Here is a 26,414-nt window from a genome sequence, read left to right on the forward strand (position 1 = left end):
ATGTTGTGTGAATGAAATATGTTCAAACCTAAACATTATCATTGCTATGTCGCTGTTACTTATTTATACATAATGTAAATGTTAAAAAACTATGTAGTGAAAAAGAGGTATAATATGACCATTTAAAATTGAATAAATAATACAAAACTTGCGGATAATAAAATGTAAAAAAAAGTAACTCAACCCTTCTCGTCGACTTCCTATTTCTCAGGCGGCCATTTGCACATTTCTACGCATAAACGATCAACAAAATGACTTTAATGACTCAATAGTAAAAAAATCCTGTTCAATAGTAAATCACATATAATTATTTCAATAATATTTATTAAGTATGTATATTGTATGGCAAATATATCTATACAACTTGAAACGATAATAGCATCGACAGCCTAGAATGTGTCGTAGAGATTATCGTAAAAGTGACGTTTGATTATTTGTGAAATTCGAATATTCGTCTCTGACATTATCAAATAAGAGTAGGCTTAGGACCGATAATATCGAATAATGTTTCGCTCGTTCAATCATCGTTTCGACATTGATTACGACGTAACTAAGACTAGGATTCGATACGACTAATGCCACGATTTATCGAATATCGATTTTAGGAGTAGGCCCCCAGACCGCGTCCGATGGTTCGGCCGTACCAAATCCGATCATTGGTTAATGCTATAAATTTACCAGTAACACACGCCGGCGACTTTTCTGCCGTGAAGCAGTAATGTGCAAGCATTATTGTTTCCGGTTGGAGGACGCCGGCCGTAGCTAGTGAAACTCCTGGCCCAATGAGAAATAAAATCTTGTCTCAAAGTGCCGAGCATAGTTGCGATGCCTTTTAAATTTTGGAGTTCTTTCAAGAATTGTGAGTTATTACTGTTAATATTACGTGTGTTGTTATTACTTACCAAACAAACTTAACATCTTACATCGTGCCACTTCCTCTCATAAAAAAGCTTACAAAACATTCCATAGGGTCTACCCACCTATGAGTTTTATCTGTATTCTCTATACTTACTATATGATCTGCCGACATTTTTTTTATATTAACTGGCTCCGTAGACTGAATGTCGACGATTTGGCCAACGTCAAGGTGGAGAGATTTTTTATTTTAATTTAGCTGATTGAAGTATATATAGAGCTGATTTAAAAGGAAATGATCTGTTGATATAGCTGTGTTTTTTTTGTGAACTGAAGAATAGGCAACAAGAGTTAGTACGGTTAGTAATAAACACCCATAATATTAACTACCTTGTTAGTATCTTATCTAAGTTTAAGGGAGAAATGTGTGAATGTAAGTGGGAATATGTGTCTAATAGAAGCGTAGAAAGTATGGAGGATAGAAATTACAATTTAATATTATTGCGGGAAATAAATTTGTAAAGAATCTTTATGAAAGGGGAATGGCATAAAGTAAGAAGAAAAGGGATGTTGATGGGGCGAGGGATATCCTTACAGTTAAAATTAAAATATTTTTATTGACATATATCAAAAATAAGTTAAATTGTGTTTACGTAGTTAGCTTCTGGACGATATTGCGTATACTTGCTATGTTCCTGGTACTTGGGTGAATAGGATTCTAATAACCACACGATTAGCCCACGCCCTATACCACTTTAATATCGATATCTCAGTTCCAAAGTGTAATAAGTCGGAAATTCAGTAAGTTTGAAATAAGAATGAGAAATTGTTCCCTAAATAATAATCCGCCATTAATAACCACAGAGAAACAAGTCGATAAGTGAATTAATTTTAGGTGTGACTTTCGATATTTGTTCATAAGTCTAGAACATTTTCGTTTCGAACATCAAGAACTTGAATTTTTTTTAACCCTTTTCTGAATTGTTACTCTTTGGAACTGAGTTATCGATATATATGCTTACTTACTTTAACTCTCATAAGTTACTTCATTTGAAACAATTTGGCTTTACTAAGGGACGTTCAACAACGGATGCAGGTGTTGAGCTTATCAAGAATATTTTTGATGCCTGGGAGGAATACCAGAATGCTCTTGGCATCTTCTGCGATTTATCTAAGGCTTTTGATTGTGTTCAACATTCAACGCGAATATTGTTTGCGGACAACACTTCACTGATTTTCAAAGTGAAAAGAAACCAAGCTATGTATGACGAAGTGAACAATATTCTATCTGACATCGTGTACTGGTTTAGCGCTAATAACCTGTTGTTAAATAGCAAGAAAACGAAATATATAAAATTTACCGTACCAAATGTCAAAAATGTTGATGCAAGTGTTTTGTTAAACGGAGAGGTGATAAAATCGGTGGAATCTGCTAAATTTCTTGGCATTACTCTGGATTCCAAATTACAATGGGGCCCCCGTATTGAAGAATTGACGAATAAACTTAGTTCTGCAGCATACGCGGTTAAAAAGATTAGACAATTAATTGACATAGATACGGCGCGACTTGTATACTTTAGTTACTTCCATAGTATTATGTCCTATGGTACATTGCTGTGGGGCAACCCCGCCGATATTAATACAATATTTGTGTAGCAGAAGAGGGCTATTCGCGCTAGTTATAACCTAGGTCCTATGGAATCATTGAGAGCAAAATTAAAAGAAATTAACATCTTGACTGTTGCTTCTCAATATATTCTTGATAATGTAATGTATGTTCATAGGCACATAAGTGAATTTGCCAGAAACTGTTATAACCATAATGTTAACACCAGGAACAGACATAAGCTTATAATGCCTACTACTCGACTAAGTCGAGTTAACAAGTCTTTTGTGGGGCGATGTATATGCTTTTACAACAGGATCCCAGTGAATGTTCAAAACAAAAGTATTACGTTATTCAAAAGAATTGTTAAAAAGCGTTTGTGTTGTAAAGGTTACTAAACATAAATGACTTTCTTAATGATACCACAGATTGGGAATGGAGCGATCGCCCACAGGCTATTAAATAATAAGTTTAATTGTACAATGTTACTTTGTAAATGTTACTTTAATTGTAAAACATATTTTTGATGAAAAAAAAAGGGGCCGCTGAGTTTGTTGCGCCCATTCTTCTTAGGCCTGAGGCATTCATTTTGGAATGGGTGGTAGTTATTTGACTTTAGTTTTTTGACTTTCAATAAGTGATTTCACATCCTATTTTGAATAAAAATATTTGAATTTGAATATTGAATACATGCCCACAATGCCTTATGAATCGGAGAGGTATCGCATTACGCTACGCTATATCAATCTGAGACGCGTTAAACTCCGATCATTTGTCACGACATTCTGGTCACTTGACATATACCAACTTCTCGTTTCATCATTCAAAAAAATAGTTTCGTCATCCGCCGCCGTCTTCTAAGGCAGAAACGCTCTTAAGATTCTTCTCGTACTACAAAAGTGTATAAGCCGAGGTGATAACATACTATCAGATGAACAATATGTATACTTGTTTGATCACCTCTTCCATTAAAACAATGCATGCGCAATAACTTAAACTAATTTAAGTTGAACTATTTAATATATTATTTTTTTATTTTTATTTATTTCTTCAGGAACAAAACAGTCTTTTACAATAGTAAGGTTACAAATATACATAAACTAGAAGACAAAACAGTTCCATAAATTAAATACTATTATTATATTTACAATGGACAATAATGCAAAACAAAAAACAACATAGTTATTTTAAACAATATAAAAACGAAAATTTAAACAGTTATAAGATTATAGCTAAGAACAGGACACAACAACAATGATTTTATTATTTAGAGTTACTAATTTTTTACATTGAGTATAATATCACCTACTATTTTCTTATATTTTTGTATATTTAATGAAAATATATCAATTTCAGTAAGATGTATATTGTAAAAACCACAAGAGCGCCTTACAAATGTATTTCCTGAATAATTGCTTTTATAAGATGATACATATAAAGTAACCTTAGAACGAGAGGAGATTCGCGGTGTTATAAATTTAATTAGATTTAACAAGCTTACTGTTAATCATTTTAAATAGAAAAATTTGATCGATATAGTTTCTTCTGTTAATTTGTGGGGATATTCTGTGCCTTTGTAACGAAGTGGCATTTTCGATAAAAATATGCCCAGTCCGGTATTCCAATGATTTTAAGGCGAAGAGTAAGCACAAAACACGCAAACATGATGTTTTTAGACAAGTTTTGTGGTGAAAGTATATCATTTCGAGCTATGAAGTGAATAGTGATTTAATCCTGTTACACATATCCTTAAGTCTTATTTATAGGTTGCTAATTCTTGCTGTTGGTTGCCAAGCCTTTTTGAACTACCACTTTTCTTTGAAGTTAAACTAGTTTTTTGGCATGGCGTGACGCATTCTTTTGGTACTTCTCTCAGAAAAGTTGTTCTTATAGCTTGTACTTTTTTGTGTAGGTTCATTTATTCAGCTTAGTAGTGAATAACGAGGATTGTAAGCATATAAACTGTTTTCCACGCAAGAATTTTGAAAATATTGGCTTTGTTACATAAATGGCGGGCCGGCAGCCGAGAACTCATATCGATCAAGGTCGCTGGCATTTAGTGTCGCCTTAGGAACTTATTTTGTATACCTTCAATACGAGCGATATGAACCTCGTATTAATTATTAATATTGAAATTGCTTAACTTGAGAAAAGCTTAGGTTATTGCTTAAATTTTATGTATATTAATAATATGAAAATGTAAGGAAAGGTAATAAATTAATAAAATCATTTATTGATCATAAAATATATTTTATTCTTAGCTACAATTCTTAAATATGTAACTTGTACTTTTTAAAAAGCACACTATTAGCATCATTATTTAATCTTATACTAATAACAGTTGGTTAGAGTGAGAGAGGAGGTGCCTACCTACCGCTGCCGTATGCGTGAGAGAAAGGGAAGCCAGACTGACTGGCGCGGCAACGCGTTACGTTACGAAGCGGTTTACCCTCCCATAAGAAAGCATCACTTCAAAAGAAAATCTATTATTTAACTTCTTTGAATCCCAAAGAAAGTGGAATGTATTTTTAACCGACTTCAAAAAAGGAGAAGGTTCTCAACCCGTCGGTTTTTTTTATGTTTGTTACCTCAAAACTTTCGACTGGGTGAACCGATTTTGAAAATTCTTTTATTTTATTTGGAAGCTGGTGCTTCTTGTGTGGTCCCATTGTAATTTGGTCCAGATCTGACAGTGGCATCCATGAGAAAACCATAAAAGCCTTAAATTTGCTATACATACATATAGCAAAGTGGATGATAAATTTACGAATAACTCAATATCGCGCCAACCGATTTCGATGAATCTTTTTTTATTGGAAAGGATATTTGGAGTCGGTGTCATCCCAGATAGGTTTATAACTACATACATAGTTATAGGTGAGATGTGCTTAAGTCGTTAGGAGGCGAGAGCGGGTCGCGGCGGAAGGACACCGATTCCAAAAATAACAATAATCGTAACTAGAATTAGATTGTATAAAAATAAGCAATTATTTTAATACTTTTTAGTGCATATTATATCAATTATTTTGGAATAGTGTTTTTGAAGTCGGTTGTTTTTTTTTTGTTAATTTTTATGACAAAAAGGGACGAGATGAGATGATGAGAAATTCAGCTGAGCCGCTCAGAATTGTTGAATAACCCAAAAATTCTGAGCGGCACTATAATTGCGCTCGTCTCCTTGAGACATAAGATGTTGAGTCTCATTTGCCCAGTTACTTCACTAGCTACGACGCCCTTCAGACCGAAACACAGTAATGTTTACACATAACTGTTTCACGGCAGAATTTTTTTTTATATTTTACCATTCATTGAACAGGGCACTACACGAGAGCGAAGGCAACTGGACAGAGAGTGACTGCATAGAAGCCCGTCAGAGCGGCGCGCTATGGGGTGAGCAAGTGCGGGTGTGCAAACGGCAGCCGTCAGCCATGCCGCATGTGGCCGCCGCAGCGAGGTTGACCAGAGCCGCGTGCCTCTCATCACACGCTGGCGAACGTTGGAACTGCTCCTCCATAGAGCTGGCGCCGAAGTACACCCCCGACTTATTGACTGGTAAGTTAAACAGTGCCGTAAGAACCACGTACCAAGAGTAGCAATTGCTAAGGGCCCCACGCGAAAGGGGGCCCCTCATATTATTGAAATTCACTCATCTCAGCCTGAGCGAAATTCTTTGAGTGAAACTTAAGATGTGGGATAGAGTAATTATTTATATAAATAATTCCTTTAATTTTGAGTAAATTACTAATACATATAAGTAATTTACTCAAAGAAAACAAATCTTATAACTATGTATATAACATATTTGCAATATTATGACTACATAAAATTAAAACTATCATTACGTGGAGGCGTACCAAGAATACTGGCAGCAATTCCGCGTTTGATCCGTTGACCGAAACAGCTGCCAGCGCTTGGCCTTCCAGTAGCCTTATTGAGGCACGAAGGTAGTACTTCGTACATTCTCCGCGCCTCTGTGCCCCACGAGCCAAGTGTCTCGAAACCAAACTTAAGACGTGGGATATTGTATTAACAAGATGTCACGACACGTGAAACGACATTTCCGACCACGACAATCCACGTCAGACACTCAGCTGACCTATGGCCCGACAACCAAAGAGAATTTAACCTCTACGTTCAGCGACTACGTCAAATATAGAGGGGCTCTTTGAAAGAATTTGCTACGGGCCCAGCACTTGGCCCTTAATCCGGCCCTGTAGTTTAGTATATTTCTATACGTATCAACAATATACACTACATACACATATATGTTATTCAGTAAATATAGCATGCTAATATACGCTATAACACGTAGCAACATACACTATATCCACACATATGCTACAGATTTAGAAACCATGCATGCTAGTAAAACACAGAAATACGTAGCCACATAAAATGGAAGAAGTTTTCTTGAGTGATGTTTCTAGGATGGCCTTCAAAATATCCGCGTACACCTTCCTAAAAGTCTTGCAAAGCTCCTGTGATTTCTCTGGTGTTACAGGAGAATGTAATCACTTATTTGTCCACCTCTTCTATAATTGAACAGCAACAATATTTAGGAACAAACAACAAATAAAAAAATGTCTTTACATCTGCAAAAATCCATTATCCAATCCAATATCAAATATAGGTACGCTATACGCCAAGCTTAAGTTTCATTTAATTTAAGTTTCATTATAAGTGCAGTGTACTGTTGAATCCCTTGTGTGCGCGACGAGAACTTCCGACAATCATGATAGATAAGCCAAGTTTACGGAGTCTTTTAAATTAACGGCAGACATTGTGCGAAGTCGGCGAGCGTAACGATACGGGAGCGGTCTTTTAGGGTTCTCTAGCAAAATTATTAAAACGATTATATTGTTATTTGTAAATACAATAAATCAATAAAATAAATACAAATGTATATCAGCTGTATTTGTAGTAATTATAGTATAGTTTAAAATATAAATAGATAATTTGATTTCACTTACACGTTTTAAATTTTCGCGTGCAAATTTCGTACTTTCACCGTTTTTCTCTTAGATAAATAAAGATTACAAATTGTCTTAGTTCAAAGTAACAGTGGTCGCGCATTTAGAGACGATAACATGTAGTTTCATGTAGGTATGTTGTTTACAAGTTTAGTGCGAGCCACACAAATATTAAACTACCTTCAAATGTATAGTAAATATTGAAACAGTTTTTAATTCGTTTATTTTATGCTTAATATTAGTTTATTCAGTATTAATGTTTTCGTTAAACATGTTAGCATTCGTATCCGTTGGAAAGAGCGGTCTTCCCTACCACAGTCTGCGAACTAAAAAGGCAAATTCTTCAAATTATTTTTTCTAAAATGCTAAATAAATAAATTTTGCTAAATTATGCTACTTATGTGTAATGAGCGCTATTGTGTTCTAGTTTGTGCTATAAGCGACGCTTAATAACATAACAGATAGTCCGAGTGTTACAATTGCTAATTACGTGACATGCAACACTTTTTCTAGGTCCATGAAATAAATATAAATTTATTTATTTAGGTGCGGCTAAAAGTTAATACACGCACGATTGGTGAGCACTGTCTCACACGCATGCGCGGTGTCAGCGATCGAAATTGCGCAGAACAATGCGCTTGTGTGTATGTGTGTGCACATTACAGAAGTAATATGCAACAAGTGTGTAACTTAGTACATCGCTTACAATTTACACCAATACACTTATACATATAGCCCAAGATATTAAACACTAGTTTTTATATTATTCCTATTCCTCTATTATATACTATACCTCCTATTATATACATTCTTAGTATTATATACTATGTTAGGCATATAGATGGCAAATTATTTATTATTCTTGTTATTACAATGATTTTTTAACTCTAATTATGAAGAGTTTTGATGCGAACATAAGGAAACATACATACACAAAATTTTCTTGTAATTTTTTTTACTCACAATAAGTTAAGTTACACATAATTATAATATTCGCTTTTTATCATTTTCTGCAGCCGCGCTATTTGTCAAAAAAAGCATTTTGATATAAAATTCAAATTATAAATTGGATAGAGTATGATAATAAAATAACAAGATAAAAGATATCAACATTATCCCAAGATTTAATGCCGGGAAGCCTGCATTATTTGTTAGTCCAGTTGACCACACAGTAACTAACATAACGGTTTAAAGTTTGAATATTACTATGAAATTGAAATATTACTTGATCTAGTGAGACGGAACCGAATAAAAATAACAACAAAAAAAAAGCCTAACATTCGGAACCCTGCAACTTTATCAGGCTCGCTCCTGACTGTTTCCTTCTCTTGGTTCCGCATTTAACATGAACACATGCCTATTTACATTCATTCTGCCCGAATTTATATCTTTTCGGACTATTAATTTTAAAGTATATTCATTGTTTCGAAGCAAACACTTATTTCACAAAGCTAGAGCCGCTTTTTATAATCATAGTTTACGTTTTTTGATAGTATTAAGATTTTAATTACTTTCTCTGTTGTTATGATTTTGATATTCAGTTTTGCATATATTATGTGTTGCTCAAAACAAAAAATAGGAACGGCTATTTACGTATTAACTCAAAGTAATAAAATTATAGTAAATATAAATCCAAAATCATTAACACTTCCGTTGTTACATCCCTACTAATATTATAAATGTGAATGTAACTTTGTTTGTTACGCTTTCACACTTTAACCACTGAACTGATTTTGATGAAATTTAGTACAGAGATAGACATGAGCTTGGGAAAGGATATAGGCTACCTTTTATCGTGGATAAAAGGCTTGCAGAGGTTGAAATGGGGGGGGTGGATGTTTGTATGAAAGTTCGTCATTATCGAAGATAATACCATGAAAATTTGTATTTAGGAACATGATTAGAAATAAATAAATATTAGATCTAGCGTTTTTAAAATTTGGACCCGTATGCGGTCAAATATTTCAGTCAAGCGACAGCTGAGATGGCTGCGGTACTTATTTTATATGGCAAAACAACGTTAGCTGGATCAGCTAATATAGTTATGTTTTGATGAAAGTAAAATTGGATAAATATATCCATTAGTCTCATATCTATTCATTTAAAAAATAATCATTAAATAGATTTACATTATAGAATATATTAGGTGATATACATACACCTAATAAGTAAATAGACAAAAGAAAATTGAATCCCAAAACGAATTGAAATCAAAGAAGCTACCATAAATACCATTTACCAGTGGGAGGCTCCTTTGCATAGGATGCCGGCCAGACTATGGGTAACGACGGCGCCTATTTCTGCCGTGAAGCAGTAATGTGTAATCATTATTATGTTGCGGTCTGAAAGGTGCCGTAGCTAGTGAAATTACTGGGCAAATGAGACTTGACATCTTATGTCTCAAGGTGACGAGCTCAATTGTAGTGCCACTAGGAATTTTTGGGTTTTTCAAGAATCCTGAGTGGCACTGCATTGTAATAAGGCAGTCTCCTCACCTAGGATTGTTAATCAATCTCTGGTTGTAGTTCAAAGAATCGAAATGCCGAAAGCGAAAACACTAACCGTACGATAAATTGCGTCAGTACCATTTCCGTGTCATTTTATTGATCTTTTTAGAAAAATTACTGTAACATCGCGTGGCAATCCGCCTGAAACGCGATGGTAGAACTTTGTTTCCACGAAAACCAATAATCATATTACTTAGTAATACAGTTGCAGGCATAAAAACAGGAAACGGTAGGTATCTATATATATCATATTGTATTTTATTGTTGTTATTGGAGAATAACTGCACTTATTTTGAATTTAAATGATTTTAGTAAGATTAGATTTATTTACATTTATTATATATTAATTAATCATTAGTATATACTCAGATAGTTTATATGTATTAGAGCACCTTGCTGCCAGCAGGCGATGAAAACAGCCTAGGTTTATAAGTTTAATGTGCGTGACAAGCTACGTCTTACACCAGCGATTTGTATGTCACTTTGTGTTAGTGTGCGTGCATTGGTTAAAATAGAGGTTAACTATCAATCTCAGTTTTTTCGACGTTTTCACAGCTGTCACAGTCTATCTAGACGTATGATCTAGGAGTATATAATATCAATTTTAATATTGTTCGTTATATGTGATAAACCACAAAAGAATAAAAGATAATAAATAATAATAAAGATAAAAAATAGATAAATAAAAAAAAATTAAAATGTATCTCTTATGCACTTTACATTCTTTTCCTACGAACATTTTGAACTCGTCTCAAGCGTAGACCAACATAAATGTTAGAACTTAAGAAAAGTAAAAATGGAAAATCGCAATGTTTTCTAGCTTTAGCGCGCTTTTAACATTATTGTTGGCATCGACCCAGACTTGAACAAGTATTCATAATATTAAAGAAGTATTCATAATATTATAAAAGTGAATTTGTAAAATTCTTATGAGAAACTAGCTGACCCAGCAAACGTTGTATTGCCAATATTAAAATCACGATACAAAAGTAACTGTTGATCGTAGATGGGTGAAAATTTGAAGTTGTATGTATTTTTTAATGCTGACTCAATATCAAACAACAAAAAAAATGTCAAAAAATTAAAAAAAAAAATGCCGTGGACCACCCTTAACATTTAGGGGGATGAAAAATAGATGTTGTCCGATTCTTAGACCTACCCAATATGCACTCAAAATTTCATGAGAATCGGTCAAGGCGTTTCGAAGCAGTTTAACTACAAACACCGCGACATGAGAATTTTATATATTCGATAAATTCTTTAAGCGTTCTATGTTTTTAGTGCGAGCCACACAAATATTAAACTACCTTCAAATGTATAGTAAATATTGAAACAGTTTTTAATTCGTTTATTTTATGCTTAATATTAGTTTATTCAGTATTAATGTTTTCGTTAAACATGTTAGCATTCGTATCCGTTGGAAAGAGCGGTCTTCCCTACCACAGTCTGCGAACTAAAAAGGCAAATTCTTCAAATTATTTTTTCTAAAATGCTAAATAAATAAATTTTGCTAAATTATGCTACTTATGTACACATCATTACAATGAGCGCTATTGTGTTCTAGTTTGTGCTATAAGCGACGCTGAATAACATAACAGATAGTCCGAGTGTTACAATTGCTAATTACGTGACATGCAACACTTTTTCTAAGTCCATGAAATAAATATTAATTAATTTATTTAGGTGCGGCTAAAAGTTAATAATGGCGCACGATTGGTGAGCACTGTCTCACACGCATGCGCGGTGTCAGCGATCGAAATTGCGCAGAACAATGCGCTTGTGTGTATGTGTGTGCACATTACAGAAGTAATATGCAACAAGTGTGTAACTTAGTACATCGCTTACAATTTACACCAATACACTTATACATATAGCCCAAGATATTAAACACTAGTTTTTATATTATTCCTATTCCTCCTATTATATACTATACCTCCTATTATATACATTCCTAGTATTATATACTATGTTAGGCATATAGATGGCAAATTATTTATTATTCTTGTTATTACAATGATTTTTTAACTCTAATTATGAATAGTTTTAATGCGAACATAACCAAACATACATACACAAAATTTTCTTGTAATTTTTTTTACTCACAATAAGTTAAGTTACACATAATTATAATATTCGCTTTTTATCATTTTCTGCAGCCGCGCTATTTGTCAAAAAAAGCATTTTGATATAAAATTCAAATTATAAATTGGATAGAGTATGATAATAAAATAACAAGATAAAAGATATCAACATTATCCCAAGATTTAATGCCGGGAAGCCTGCATTATTTGTTAGTCCAGTTGACCACACAGTAACTAACATAACGGTTTAAAGTTTGAATATTACTATGAAATTGAAATATTACTTGATCTAGTGAGACGGAACCGAATAAAAATAACAACAAAAAAAAAGCCTAACATTCGGAACCCTGCAACTTTATCAGGCTCGCTCCTGACTGTTTCCTTCTCTTGGTTCCGCATTTAACATGAACACATGCCTATTTACATTCATTCTGCCCGAATTTATATCTTTTCGGACTATTAATTTTAAAGTATATTCATTGTTTCGAAGCAAACACTTATTTCACAAAGCTAGAGCCGCTTTTTATAATCATAGTTTACGTTTTTTGATAGTATTAAGATTTTAATTACTTTCTCTGTTGTTATGATTTTGATATTCAGTTTTGCATATATTATGTGTTGCTCAAAACAAAAAATAGGAACGGCTATTTACGTATTAACTCAAAGTAATAAAATTATAGTAAATATAAATCCAAAATCATTAACACTTCCGTTGTTACATCCCTACTAATATTATAAATGTGAATGTAACTTTGTTTGTTACGCTTTCACACTTTAACCACTGAACTGATTTTGATGAAATTTAGTACAGAGATAGACATGAGCTTGGGAAAGGATATAGGCTACCTTTTATCGTGGATAAAAGGCTTGCAGAGGTTGAAATGGGGGGGGTGGATGTTTGTATGAAAGTTCGTCATTATCGAAGATAATACCATGAAAATTTGTATTTAGGAACATGATTAGAAATAAATAAATATTAGATCTAGCGTTTTTAAAATTTGGACCCGTATGCGGTCAAATATTTCAGTCAAGCGACGGCTGGGGTACTTATTTTATATGGCAAAACAACGTTAGCTGGATCAGCTAATATAGTTATGTTTTGATGAAAGTAAAATTGGATAAATATATCCATTAGTCTCATATTTATTCATTTAAAAAATAATCATTAAATAGATTTACATTATAGAAAATATTAGGTGACATACATACACCTAATAAGTAAATAGACAAAAAAAAATATTCGAATCCCAAAACGAATTGAAATCAAAGAAGCTACCATAAATACCATTTACCAGTGGGAGGCTCCTTTGCATAGGATGCCGGCCAGACTATGGGTAACGACGGCGCCTATTTCTGCCGTGAAGCAGTAATGTGTAATCATTATTATGTTGCGGTCTGAAAGGCGCCGTAGCTAGTGAAATTACTGGGCAAATGTCTTATGTCTCAAGGTGACGAGCTCAATTGTAGTGCCGCTAGGAATTTTTGGGTTTTTCAAGAATCATGAGTGGCACTGCATTGTAATAAGGCAGTCTCCTCACCCCTTATTGTCAAAAAAAAAATTAGGATTGTTAATCAATCTCTGGTTGTAGTTCAAAGAATCGAAATGCCGAAAGCGAAAACACTAACCGTACGATAAATTGCGTCAGTACCATTTCCGTGTCATTTTATTGATCTTTTTAGAAAAATTACTGTAACATCGCGTGGCAATCCGCCTGAAACGCGATGGTAGAACTTTGTTTCCACGAAAACCAATAATCATATTACTTAGTAATACAGTTGCAGGCATAAAAACAGGAAACGGTAGGTATCTCTATATATCATTTTGTATTTTGTTGTTTTTATTGGAGAATAACTGCACTTATTTTGAATTTAAATGATTTTAGTAAGATTAGATTTATTTACATTTATTATATATTAATTAATCATTAGTATATACTCAGATAGTTTATATGTATTAGAGCACCTTGTTGCCAGCAGTTAATGTGCGTGACAAGTTACGTCTTACACCAGCGATTTGTATGTCACTTTGTGTTAGTGTGCGTGCATTGGTTAAAATAGAGGTTAACTATCAATCTCAATTTTTTCGACGTTTTCACAGCTGTCACAGTCTATCTAGACGTATGATCTAGGAGTATATAATATCAATTTTAATATTGTTCGTTATACCTTACCCTACCTATTATTAAGTGAATAAAAATGTGATAAACCACAAAAGAATAAAAGATAATAAATAATAATAAAGATAAAAAATAGATAAATAAAAAAAATTAAAATGTATCTCTTATGCACTTTACATTCTTTTCCTACGAACATTTTGAACTCGTCTCTGTTGGTCTACCCAACATGAATGTTAGAACTTAAGAAAAGTAAAAATGGAAAATCGCAATGTTTTCTAGCTTTAGCTAGCTTCAGTCGTCGCTCGCGACACAATGCGCGTGCACATGTGTGGCTAACGGGTTATAATTGTTTCGCAGTGATTAAGTAATTATTGGTTATTACGTAACTCCGCGTGAATTATGACGGACCAAGTGGTTATTATTATTAACGAATTTTTGGCATTTTGTCAGAATAAAATAGACATTATGGACGAGCTGAGCATTGTACAAATATGCGCCTCTAATTTTACTGACGAAGAAGTAGAATCAGGTAAAAACAATCTTTTCAACGCTCTTGCTGGTGAGGGACTTAAACTCATCCAACGGAAGGGTGAAGACAAGCGGAAAAAAAACATCCGTGACGTCCTCAAGGTGTTTCACGAGATCAAGCCCGAGTTGCAGCCTACCTACGTCGCGAAAGACCTTAATCGACTCCCACCTGTGTCATTTGATCACGTGGATGTGACACGACTATTGAAGGATATTCTTATTCTAAAGACAGAACTACAACACCTACGTAATGATTCAATCTCTAAACTAGAGATGGATAATTTGAAGACGAGTATTGTTACAGAAGTATGTTCTCGCATCGGGCCGTCTTCCGACACGCGAAATGTACCTGTACGATCGCGCAATAAGGTCGAGAATGCCGGAACGAAGCTACTGAACACTGATAAGACCCGTGCAATACTTACCTCACCCCTGCCGAGGCGCAAGCGCTCGGACTCACTGGACACGGTTGTATCGCCACCGTCTTATCGCGATATTGCAAATCGAACATCGATACAACGTATAAATGTCGACCCTATGCGTACGGGCTGCAGAGCTGTGAATGAACATGATGACGACGGATTCACAGTTTTTGTGAATAACAGAAAAAAGCGGCAGCTACGTAACAACAACAGATGTGGCACTGCAACGGATCCTAGCAAATTAAAAGTAGCACAGTTACCCGAAGCTATCTATTTGTCGAGATTGGAGACTACGTGTACTGTTGAGGACGTCAAGGAGCACATAGAATCGAAGGGAGCACAAGCTATTGACGTTCTGATCTTACCACAGAGGAAAGAATTGGATTTTAGGTCGTTCAAGATTATTGTTGCGAAACAGAATCTGGACACATTTTTAAGCACGGAGTTCTGGCCTGCAGACTTGGTTTTTAGAAAGTTTAGGGAACCTTTTTCTAACGTAATTAAAACTAATTAATATGAATAATACACCCATCACGATAAAAATGATTACGTTTAATTGTAAGAATATCAAGACGTCGATGCAACACATACGGGATTTGTGTGGAGAAGCGGATCTAGTCGCCCTACAGGAAACCTGGCTCTTGCCACATGACCTTGGAATGTTGGATACCATTGATAAAGATTTTAGTTGCATGGCTAGGTCCTCGGTAGACCTCTCTGCGGGGGTCCTGAGGGGCCGGCCCTACGGCGGACTCGCGCTGCTCTGGAGAAAGTCCAAGTTTCCTAATGTTTCTATTGTGAACTGCTCTAGTGATAGGATGATAGCTATTCGAGTGGTCAATGGCGCACAGTCATTTATGGTATTTAGTGTGTACTTACCAACTGATAAGCAAGACAACGTTCCCGAATTTACAGATTGTTTGGCGCAGATGAGTGCCATCATTGAGGAAAACGACATTCCACTAGTTTATATTTTAGGTGATTATAATGCCCACCCTAGTGCCAAGTTCGGATATCAATTATTGACTTTTTGTGATGAGCAAGAACTTTTATGTGCGGACATTGACGTGTTAGGTATATACTCAGACACACATACATTTGTCAGTGACGCGCACGGTTCTCGTAGGTGGTTGGACCATTGCGTGACGACTCAGGCGGCGCGTGACACTATTGTGTCTGTCAGTGTTATGTACGGTGTGTACACATCAGACCACCTACCACTGTGCGTGGAGTGTAAGATTGATCCCTGTTTTAGTATAAAATCAGTCGAGAGCCGGGCACTGCCCGCTAATAATTATAAGATACGTTGGGGGAATAGAAATGTTAGTCAAATAGATAGTTATTACGAATATTGTAAGTGTGAACTTGAGAGGGTGAGTATGAATGAATGTGTAAATTGTATAAATGAGTGTAGTAGTTGTGTAAGTAGCGATAGCGACGACTGTTTTAAAAGTATTGACGAATATTACGATAGGATTATTAACGTTTTACAAGTAGGTGCCGTAAAATGTTCAGATGTGCGCCCTATAAATAAAAATCGGAAGCCTGTAACCGGATGGAACCTCCATGTCAAGGAAAGTCATCAAGCGGCTCGGCTTGCTTATGAATGCTGGTTAGTGACTGGCAGGCCGTCCACGGGCGACATATATGAAAGGATGGTAGATAGTAGAAAGGTATTTAAAAATAAAGTGAAATGGTGTGTTCGTAATGAGGAAATGATTAAGATGGACATTTTGGCTATGTATAGAAGAGAAAAAAAATTCCCAAATTTTTGGAATGCAACAAAAAAATTGCAACACAAACATAGTCTACCTGTATCTGTGGATGGCTTGCAGAAGCCCAGAGAAATAGCAGAACTATTCGCCTCGAAGTTCAAAATTCACTCGATGCCAGCACAAAGCCCGGAGATGGTAACTTTCCCTGTTGTTCCTGCGAAACCTGTAGTACAGTTCACAGTCGACGATGTAGCCAAGGCAATTCGAGGAATGAAGCGGGGCAAGTCTCCAGGCCATGACGATCTTAGTATAGAGCACATTCTATATGCGGGTGAGGTCCTGTGGTCTAAGCTATGTGTGCTTTACAATTTATGTGTGAAGCATGCATACCTACCTAATCCTCTCATGAAAACAGTTGTTGTGCCAATCGTCAAGTGCAAAACAGGAGACTTGGGCTCGTCTAACAACTATAGGCCTATTTCTCTGGGCACCGTAGTGGGCAAGTTGTTTGAGCGGCTGTTGCAGCCCGAACTACTGCAGAAAGTGTGTATAGATGAGGCACAGTTTGGATTCCGTCCCGGCGTCTCAACAGACTCAGCCATCGTCAGCCTCAAGTACACAGTTGACTATTATGTGAGCCGTAACACGTCTGTTTATGCTTGCTTTCTGGATCTGAGCCGCGCTTTTGATCTAGTGAATTATGAAATCCTCTGGAGCAAATTGCGCGCCTCAGGTGTTCCTGAATCAGTGGTAGAGGTGATGAGATACTGGTACGGGGGACAAACGAATCATGTGAGGTGGGGCGACACGACCTCTGATGCCTATAGGTCAGAATGCGGGGTTCGTCAGGGTGGACTAACCTCTCCGGACCTTTTTAACGTGTACGTTAACGACCTGATAGGCGGGCTGAGGAGCACTGGAGTCGGCTGCCATATCGATGGTGTTTGCTTTAACAACCTGAGCTATGCGGACGATATGGTGCTCCTTAGCCCGTCGATCAAAGGACTCAGAAAGTTATTGTCAGTCTGTGAGAGTTATGCCAACTCTCACGGACTGAAGTACAATGTCACGAAGACGAAAATGCTTGTTTTCAAAGCGGAAAAGGGTCCGGAGAGAGTTCCCGAAGTGTATTTGAATGGAACAGAGGTTCGGGTTGTTGAGCAGTTCAAATACCTTGGACACATTGTCACTGACGATCGCAAGGACGATCTCGACATGGAGCGGGAAAGGCGGTCATTGTCGGTTCGGTGCAACATGCTCGCGCGCAGATTTGCTAAATGCAGTGATGAAGTGAAGGGCACTCTCTTCAGGGCATACTGCCAGTGTTTCTATACCTGCCAGTTATGGTACCGATACAAGAGGGCGTCCTTCAGCACCATAAGGGTGCAATATAATGATGCATATCGCATTCTTATGAAGTTACCGCGGTACTGCAGCGCGTCGGGCATGTTTGCCGAGGCGGGAATGCCCGATTTCTTTGCTGTCATCAGAGCTCGTATATCTTCCTTCTGGGAAAGATTGCGTAGCTCGTGTAACAGCATCCTCCAGGTGGTGGGCCAGGACCTGCGTAGTCCAATGATAGCCCATTGGCTCTCGACACATCGGGAAGCAAATAGAAAATAGCTTTGGACACAAAGCTGTTTTCTTTTTGCTTTTATCTGACTGAGATAAATAATTAATGAAAATAAATTTGTAATTCTCTTGTATTGTATACTATTTTATTTTTACGTATACTATTTGTATTGAATTTGTATACTATTTTATTTGTACGACTCAATATTGTGTATGGGATTTTATGCCTGCAATAAAGAATTATTATTATTATTATTATTATTATTTAGCGCGCTTTTAACATTATTGTTGGCATCGACCCAGACTTGAACAAGTATTCATAATATTAAAGAAGAATTCATAATATTATAAAAGTGAATTTGTAAAATTCTTATGAGAAACTAGCTGACCCAGCAAACGTTGTATTGCCGATATTAAAAGCACGATACAAAAGTAACTGTTGATCGTAGATGGGTGAAAATTTGAAGTTGTATGTATTTTTTAATGCTGACTCATAATCAAACAACAAAAAAAATGTCAAAAAATATAAAAAAAAATGCCGTGGACCACCCTTAACATTTAGGGGGATGAAAAATAGATGTTGTCCGATTCTTAGACCTACCCAATATGCACTCAAAATTTCATGAGAATCGGTCAAGGCGTTTCGAAGCAGTTTAACTACAAACACCGCGACATGAGAATTTTATATATTCGATAAATTCTTTAACTGTTTTATGTTTCTGTATTAACATACATAGTTAAATTTCTTGTTGTCAAACATTCATTAAAAAGTGTTCTCATTAAAAAGAAAAAAATTGTCTAATATCTTTAGTGCACATTTTAAGCGATTGGAGTTTATGAATGAATACTCTATATAATATCAAAAACAAACCACACAGAATAATACAATTCAAAAGAGTTACAGAGGTTAGATAAAAATAATAAAACACTATTTAAAAACATATATATTAACACAAAAAAAAATAATCAAAAGAAGCTGACTCAGCGTCATTCTCCCACGGTATAATACGAATACAGCGCTGATGATTTTCAGCAGCCCCCTGGTGACCCATGGAGTAACAACTATTATTGATGTAGGCGTTACTTTGCGGAAATCCATAATTATACAAATGATTTGAGTTTTTTTTAGTGTTAATTCCGCCAATATTTGTCTTTAAACAATTCGACACGTGTTTCGCCTCCACACGAGGCATCCTCAGTACGTGTTGTCTCGCCTAAATCTGGCACGAGACTGAATCAAGTGAGCCGGAAGCCGCTTTTTATACCCTCGTCCCATGAAATGACGCGCTGTGATTGGTCGGCTGTTGTGACGTATTACCCCCGGAAGAGATACGCAACAAAGGTGATAGGACCAAATTTGTTTGTTCATTCAACAATGTAAACATGTTATTTTTGTGTTTTATTATTAACAAGTTTTAGAGAAATTAGAAATAAGAAAACTCAAATCATTTGTGTAACTATTATTGAGATTGAGATACAACAAAAGATTATCATATCAATTTACTATTCTATACAACTACTACTATAATATAATATACTACCACTGTCCAGGTATTGGTATATAAATATGAAAATGATAGTAATTATTGTATTTAAACAATATGTTGTTTTTAAAGTGATAACCTTCACTTCTAGGATTCATACATAAATAAAATTTGAAAAACAAAACTTTATGAACGATGCGGGATTCGAACCCACGACCGACTGAGAGTTGAACAAAGCAAACAGAATTTTATAACGAGGCGGTACTCGAACGGTCGTTCCCCGCATCGTTCATAAAGTTTTGTTTTTCAAATTTAATTTGTGAATTGTATTTAAGTAAATAAATAAAAATTGATAAGTTTATGAGAACGTAGGAATAAAATCGTGTGGCTACGTACATTTGCTACAATTGGATGGCTGATATAAACCGACTTAGATATTTGCGCGTAGCCTTACTTTGTTCTAACTTTAAGTAACGAGATCTCAAATTAGATTAGCGTGGATTAAGTCTAGTGGGAAATGAATTCCCTTTTGATATATTCGCGACACACGAACAATGTAGCAATGAATCACTAGAAAGTTCTTAGTTACGTTTTAATTAAAAGTTGGTGAACGACCGCCGGCGGCACTGAACTTTTCATTAACACTAATTAGGTACTTTTATAACTTCTAAGCTGAAATCTGGATTTTATATACGTACATACATACAAGTAGTTATATGGCTTGCTAGATTAATGTTGTTAATCATTATTAAATGAAAATTAAACTGATGACGATTAAATATAACACCTAGATAAATATGTTTATTCTAATGACATCTTAACATTAGTTCAATTTTAATTGACTTTGTTATTAAATAACTTAATCTGTACACAAACCGGTTAAAAGCGTTAGCAAATTAGCAAACAGAATTACTTCCCTTGAATCAATTTGTAAGTATTATTACTTGGAGAACTCTGTTGAAGCTGTAACCCTTTATATAGGTATAGTTTTAATAAATTAATAAAAGTATATTTTGTACATACAAGTATGTTTATTGTATGCATAAGTATGTATATCTGTAAATATATCTTAATCTCTAAATCTCTTAATGAAAAGAGCGGTCTTTGTATGCGGGTGCCGACATGCTTTGGCCGGTTTTTTTATGCGACCTCAAGTCTTGCTGGTGGCTTTTCTCGTGTACAATAATAATGTATCGTGTAATAGTGATCGTAGACTTTAGGGCTGCTTAGATAAACATACGTAAGTATCCATCCCTACGTTGTGGTTATACCAGACAGCTGTATTAGGCAAACGAATCGGCTTCGACTAGAACGATAATGAACTAGTAGTAGAGAGCATAATACAATGCACATGGAACAAAAGGCATAAAAGGCATTTATTTTCTCAAAATTGATTCCTTTAGAATTCGTTTGATGTCATTTCTAATAAATACTAGATACTACTACCGCTTCGGAAACAAATGGCGCTCTGAGACAGAAGAAGCGGCGCAAGAAACTCTCCCAGCATTCTTTTTTTGCGCTCTTTTCAATAAAAATATACAATATTGTACAGTCATTTCTATCGCTATAAAATAATCACAATCTAGTCCCAGGCTGTCCGATCATTTAGATATTCAGCAGTCGAGTAATAGTATTTACGACAGAGCCAATTTTTTATAAAACATTTAAATTTATTTATAGGTAATGCCTGAACAGTGGCTGGGACTTTATTATAGAAGTGTATACATTTAACCTTAAAGCTATTATGTATCTTATGAAGCCTACTAGAACTAGTTACAAGCAATCCCTTATTTCTAGTGTTATAATAATGAAAATCACTATTAAGGGCAAAAAGGTGACGATTTTTGTGATAGGGTGTTTTGTGACAAATATTGGAGCTACTAAATATAAAAACTAAACTCTTCAATTCAACTGTCCTAACATGCCTAGCCTACGCTTCCCAGACTTGGAAATACACAATGATTATAAAACACAAAATAATTATCTACGAAAAAGATATAGAGCACAGTATGCTGAACATAGAAAATCCAAAAAATTCGACACACAAAAATTAAGAAGCTTAACGAAGGCTACTAAAGACTGCATAATGATCAAAATTTAAAATGGAAATGAGCAGGCCTACAAGGCCAAAGTTGGGCAGCAAGGAGGCTTCATGGACCAAGGACCCAAGGAAAGGCAAACGATCAAGAGGGTGACATGGGAGGATGAAATAGTTGTCGCCGGCCCACATTGGATGAAAGAAGCTCCAGACAGAGATAATTGGTTATCTGGTGAGGATGGCTGTGGAGGGGTTCTTAAAAAATGAGCAATTAACAAATTAAAATAATTTAGAAATAAAATCTTAAACATATTATGTAAAGAAAGTAACTAAGAAATAATAATTTTTAACTTGAATACTACTAAAATAAACAACAATTAGTTTTTGTTTTAAGATATTTTGTAAGAAGTAAAAGGCTTGATTATAATAACTATAGTACTTTATGTATTTAAAAATGTGCATTTACAGTTCTTAAAAATATAGCCATGGCTTAAACCAATCGCTTAAATTTGGTTATGGAATTTTTGCTAAATGCACAGTAATTTTTGTAAACAATAAAAGGCAAACTATAAGTCTGAATTATACTCGTTTTCGGTTATCATATAAATCATAATAATTAATCAATCACCTAATCCAAGTTGACATTTCCAATTATTGTTTACGTAACTTATCAAGCTATTAAATCGAGTAGGATATCAATAGTACAAGCCTACAGTAGAGAACGCGACGTTCAGCGAACTAAAGATTTAATTACACGCATGAATCAAGCGTAGGAGGGAGCTTGGGGGTGGATTCTCAAATCGTGTATCTCATTTTATGGTGTTTGGCGATTTTGAATGAAAACTTCTTTTATGTAGACAATTGGCATACATTATTATTTATGTAATAGTTTAGTATAGTAAAATTTGGTAATCTTCAAGTTAACACCAGTAAAATCAAGGTTTAATTTACCACGCAGTAAGCAAGCTTACATTTTTTATTGTAAGTTCATTTTAAGATTAAAAGTCCAAATTAAAATCCAAACTTAAGAAAAAAATCTATTTAGAAGGAAAAAATATTAAAACCACTCCCAAAACCGTTTCAAATATATAATTGTAGATCTCGAAATTTTCTATAATATTGTATCTAATTACTTTTAACGTATTTGCAAGATAAACCAAGATATTTGCAATAAACGATTCAAATTGATGTTACAGTTAGTGTCGTTCGAGTTAGAAGTTGTGGTGAGAACACAATGACAGCTGACGAAAGTCTCCTATATCGGTGTATAAAATATTTATCGATTGTATTATTGATTTATATATTGTCCTTTACAAGGTTCCACCTTAACAATTAATAAAAAAAATAAACAGGAATCTTCGTGAGCTCTCATTAAAAAAAAATCTCTTATCATTACGTAATCATGGAAAAAAAAAATTGTTTCGCTCGTATTGCCTGCAGTCCTTATTCCCTGTAGAGATAAAGTGAAATTATATCTCCAACATTGCAATACCAAAATTACTATAAATAATAAACTTATACTTACAATAATTCAATCCAACCCACATCTAAATTACTGTGTTTATAATCTTTTCTGACCGCGTATGTAATCCGCATTGCCGTCTATACAATCATTTTATCGATATATTGTTGGTTATGTCGAAAAAGTGTTGTGATGTCAATATAACATATTTTATTATTATTTTATTTTTAGTCTGTCTCTTTTTCCAGCTAATAATATCTGATATTGCTATACCGATTTTGACGGGACTTTCACTAGCATGTCTGAACACCTAAACACTAGCTTAAGCTACTTTTGATTTTAAAAACCCACCCAAATATTATGATTCTCGTACGTTTCCACTGCGTATCTCGGGCGCCTAATTTTCGTAATATATTTCCTAAAATAATACCGACTCATATACTTAATCAGGTGAGTTTTAGCATTCTCTAACGTTTCATAGAACTTTTTGCTAAAAAAAAATTTACAAGTTCTAACTGCTTGTCCATAAACGGCCGTTCCCAATATACTATCTACAGATAGAGATAAATTACTACCTTCTACTGTCAGTAATTAGCTGTCAATAATCTGAAGCTGTCCCAATATACCCGATAAGTCATCGTTAGTCACCCAACATAAGTCGCCTTATGTTGGGACGCGTGAATTGTAAATTCCATACTAACTTCTATCGCTGGTAAGCTATACGTCGACCCATTGACAGGCAGCGTGTACGAATAAGGTGAGTTACCGTCGATAAGTTTATTGGAACAGAACAGTCAACGATGGTTACGATTTTTATCTCAAGTAGGCCAGCACCGGAGATAAACAAGTAAGACAAATTTGTCCAATCCGCGATTTATACGTATATTGTCAATATCTATAAACTTAGAATCGGCGCACGAAGTACGGTCCAGCGATATATAGGGTGTACCCTGACGTGATCAGAGTTTCGATATCGATAATCCAAATTGTCTCTCTAGACTACCCGCTGCTGTTATCATTAATTCATCATGAGCGTAACTAATTCACGTTCAAGGCATAAATCCGATTTAATGATTATTATAATTAACGTTGTCCATTTCACGCCAGTTGGTTGGATTGGAAACTAGTTTTGACATAAATATTGTTACAACTTAATAGCCGTAGAGTAGATGGCGTTGGTAAGAAGTATTCGGACGCTTGGATTGCTTAGAACGCCCCAAAGAACACATTACTCGGCCGTTGAAGTTCCTATTCGGAGCCTCATACACTTCTGTCCAACGATAGTCGCCACTTACATTGTTGGTTGGGTCGAGAGTTAGAAACGATATTTTTTTTTAATTTGTGTGGTAGCGAAAGTGATGGTTTTAAATAAATTCTATTAGCACACGAATGTCAACGAAATCACGGCGGTTTCGAATTTAATTCGTGAGTTACGGACACCTAACAGAAAGAAGCGAGCTATCTAATCTATCTGATTAATCTCAGCAGATTTGCGCCAACTCTCTTCGCCCTTTTGTTACCTCAAAGTCACAGTGAGCTGAGTAGGCTAAACAGTAGATTTATTTTCAAATAATAGTAGTTTTGTAATTAGAGATAAGACAATACTGACACCTTTTCCTTACTGTCCACTTTTCTGACGTTGGCACGTCTATATGCACCCCAGTGGGGGGCTCCTTAGCACAATATGCCGGCTAGATTATTGGTACCACAAAGGCGCCTATTTCTGCCGTGAAGCAGTAATGTGTAAACATTACCGTGTTTTGGTCTGAAGGCCGCCGTAGCTAGAGAAATTACTGGGCAAATGAGACTTAACATCTTATGTCCCAAGGTGACGAGCGCAATTGTAGTGCCGCTCAGAATTTTTGGGTTATCAAAAATCCTGATCGGCACTGCATTGTTATGGGCATGTCGTATCTATTACCATCAGTTGAACGTCCTGCTCATCTCGTTTTCATTTTAAAAAAAAGTCTATTTATCTGGGACCTTAAAGACGTCAAAGATAGGAAATACAACCCCCTTATTCATAATGGTCCGCTAACTATAAACAGCCGCTTAGGAGTGTTTTTTCTCATTCTGACTTAGGTCAATAGAAGAAGACAGGGGGTAAGTTTCAGTCAATAAATGAGATTTTAAAGATGTGCTTAGAAAAATATCGATACAACTAGAATCAAGCAAACCTATATTCCACGGTTCAAATATACAGGGTGTGCCCTTACGTGCTCAGCGTTTCGATATCGATAAGCATTGTCTCTCCGATCTCCCCGTCGATGTTATCGTTAACTCATTATGAGCGTGTCTAATTCATGTTCACGGTATAATACCGATTTATATATATGTGTTGAAACTTTAATGGCTGTGGGAAGAAATGATCTTGATTTCTAGATTGTTCATCATTGATATGCCGCATAAGCATTGCAATAATAAGTAATAAATTGTATGCTTACACCGTAGCTTACACAACACTATCTATCATGTAAAAACATGTCATGTTAAGTATTTGATGTCAATTTATTTTAATTAGTTTTTATTTTTATTTATTTGGAGAAAAAAACAGAACAATTATCCAAAATCTAGGTACAAATAAGTGGCTTTTAATATATAATGCTAAAACAATTGTTCCTTAGGAATTTCTCACCAAGACTTAAAGTTTCTAATGTGACATGGACAGTTGAATTAACTAACGATTACTAAAAAATAACATTAAAAAAAACACTTATTTTACAGGATTTATAAGTTTCATTTTATTTTAGATCATGTATTGCAGTAATACTCTTGTTTACTACATTTTTAAATTGTGCTAATTTAATTATATTAAAATCTAAATCAACAGAGACAAAGTTATTTGTTAACACAGATGAATTGTAAACGCAGATGACCGTGATGAAATATTGATAAAAAATTACATGCTTTACAAACTTATCATTATTTAAACTTTGCAACCAGATAGACCGAACTTATTAATAATACTGACGAGCATAAAGCGATAAATAATTATAATATGACTATTAATAAAAATTTAGAAACTATATTGACATGGTTTAATGAGAATAATTTATT

General features: G+C 35.0%; 1 protein-coding gene across 1 annotated transcript in view; it reads left to right on the forward strand.

Moving 5' to 3' along the window:
* LOC126971258 (protein Wnt-11b-like) overlaps nt 1-26,414 on the forward strand; it is a 73,739-nt gene that overhangs the window by 32,552 nt on the left and 14,773 nt on the right. The window contains exon 2 of the mRNA XM_050817455.1: nt 5,778-6,013. Coding sequence (XP_050673412.1) covers nt 5,778-6,013 — 236 coding nt within the window. The remainder of the gene's footprint in view (nt 1-5,777; nt 6,014-26,414) is intronic.

The sequence above is a fragment of the Leptidea sinapis genome, chromosome 23, assembly GCF_905404315.1.
Source record: "Leptidea sinapis chromosome 23, ilLepSina1.1, whole genome shotgun sequence".
Classification (NCBI taxonomy): Eukaryota; Metazoa; Arthropoda; class Insecta; order Lepidoptera; family Pieridae; genus Leptidea; species Leptidea sinapis.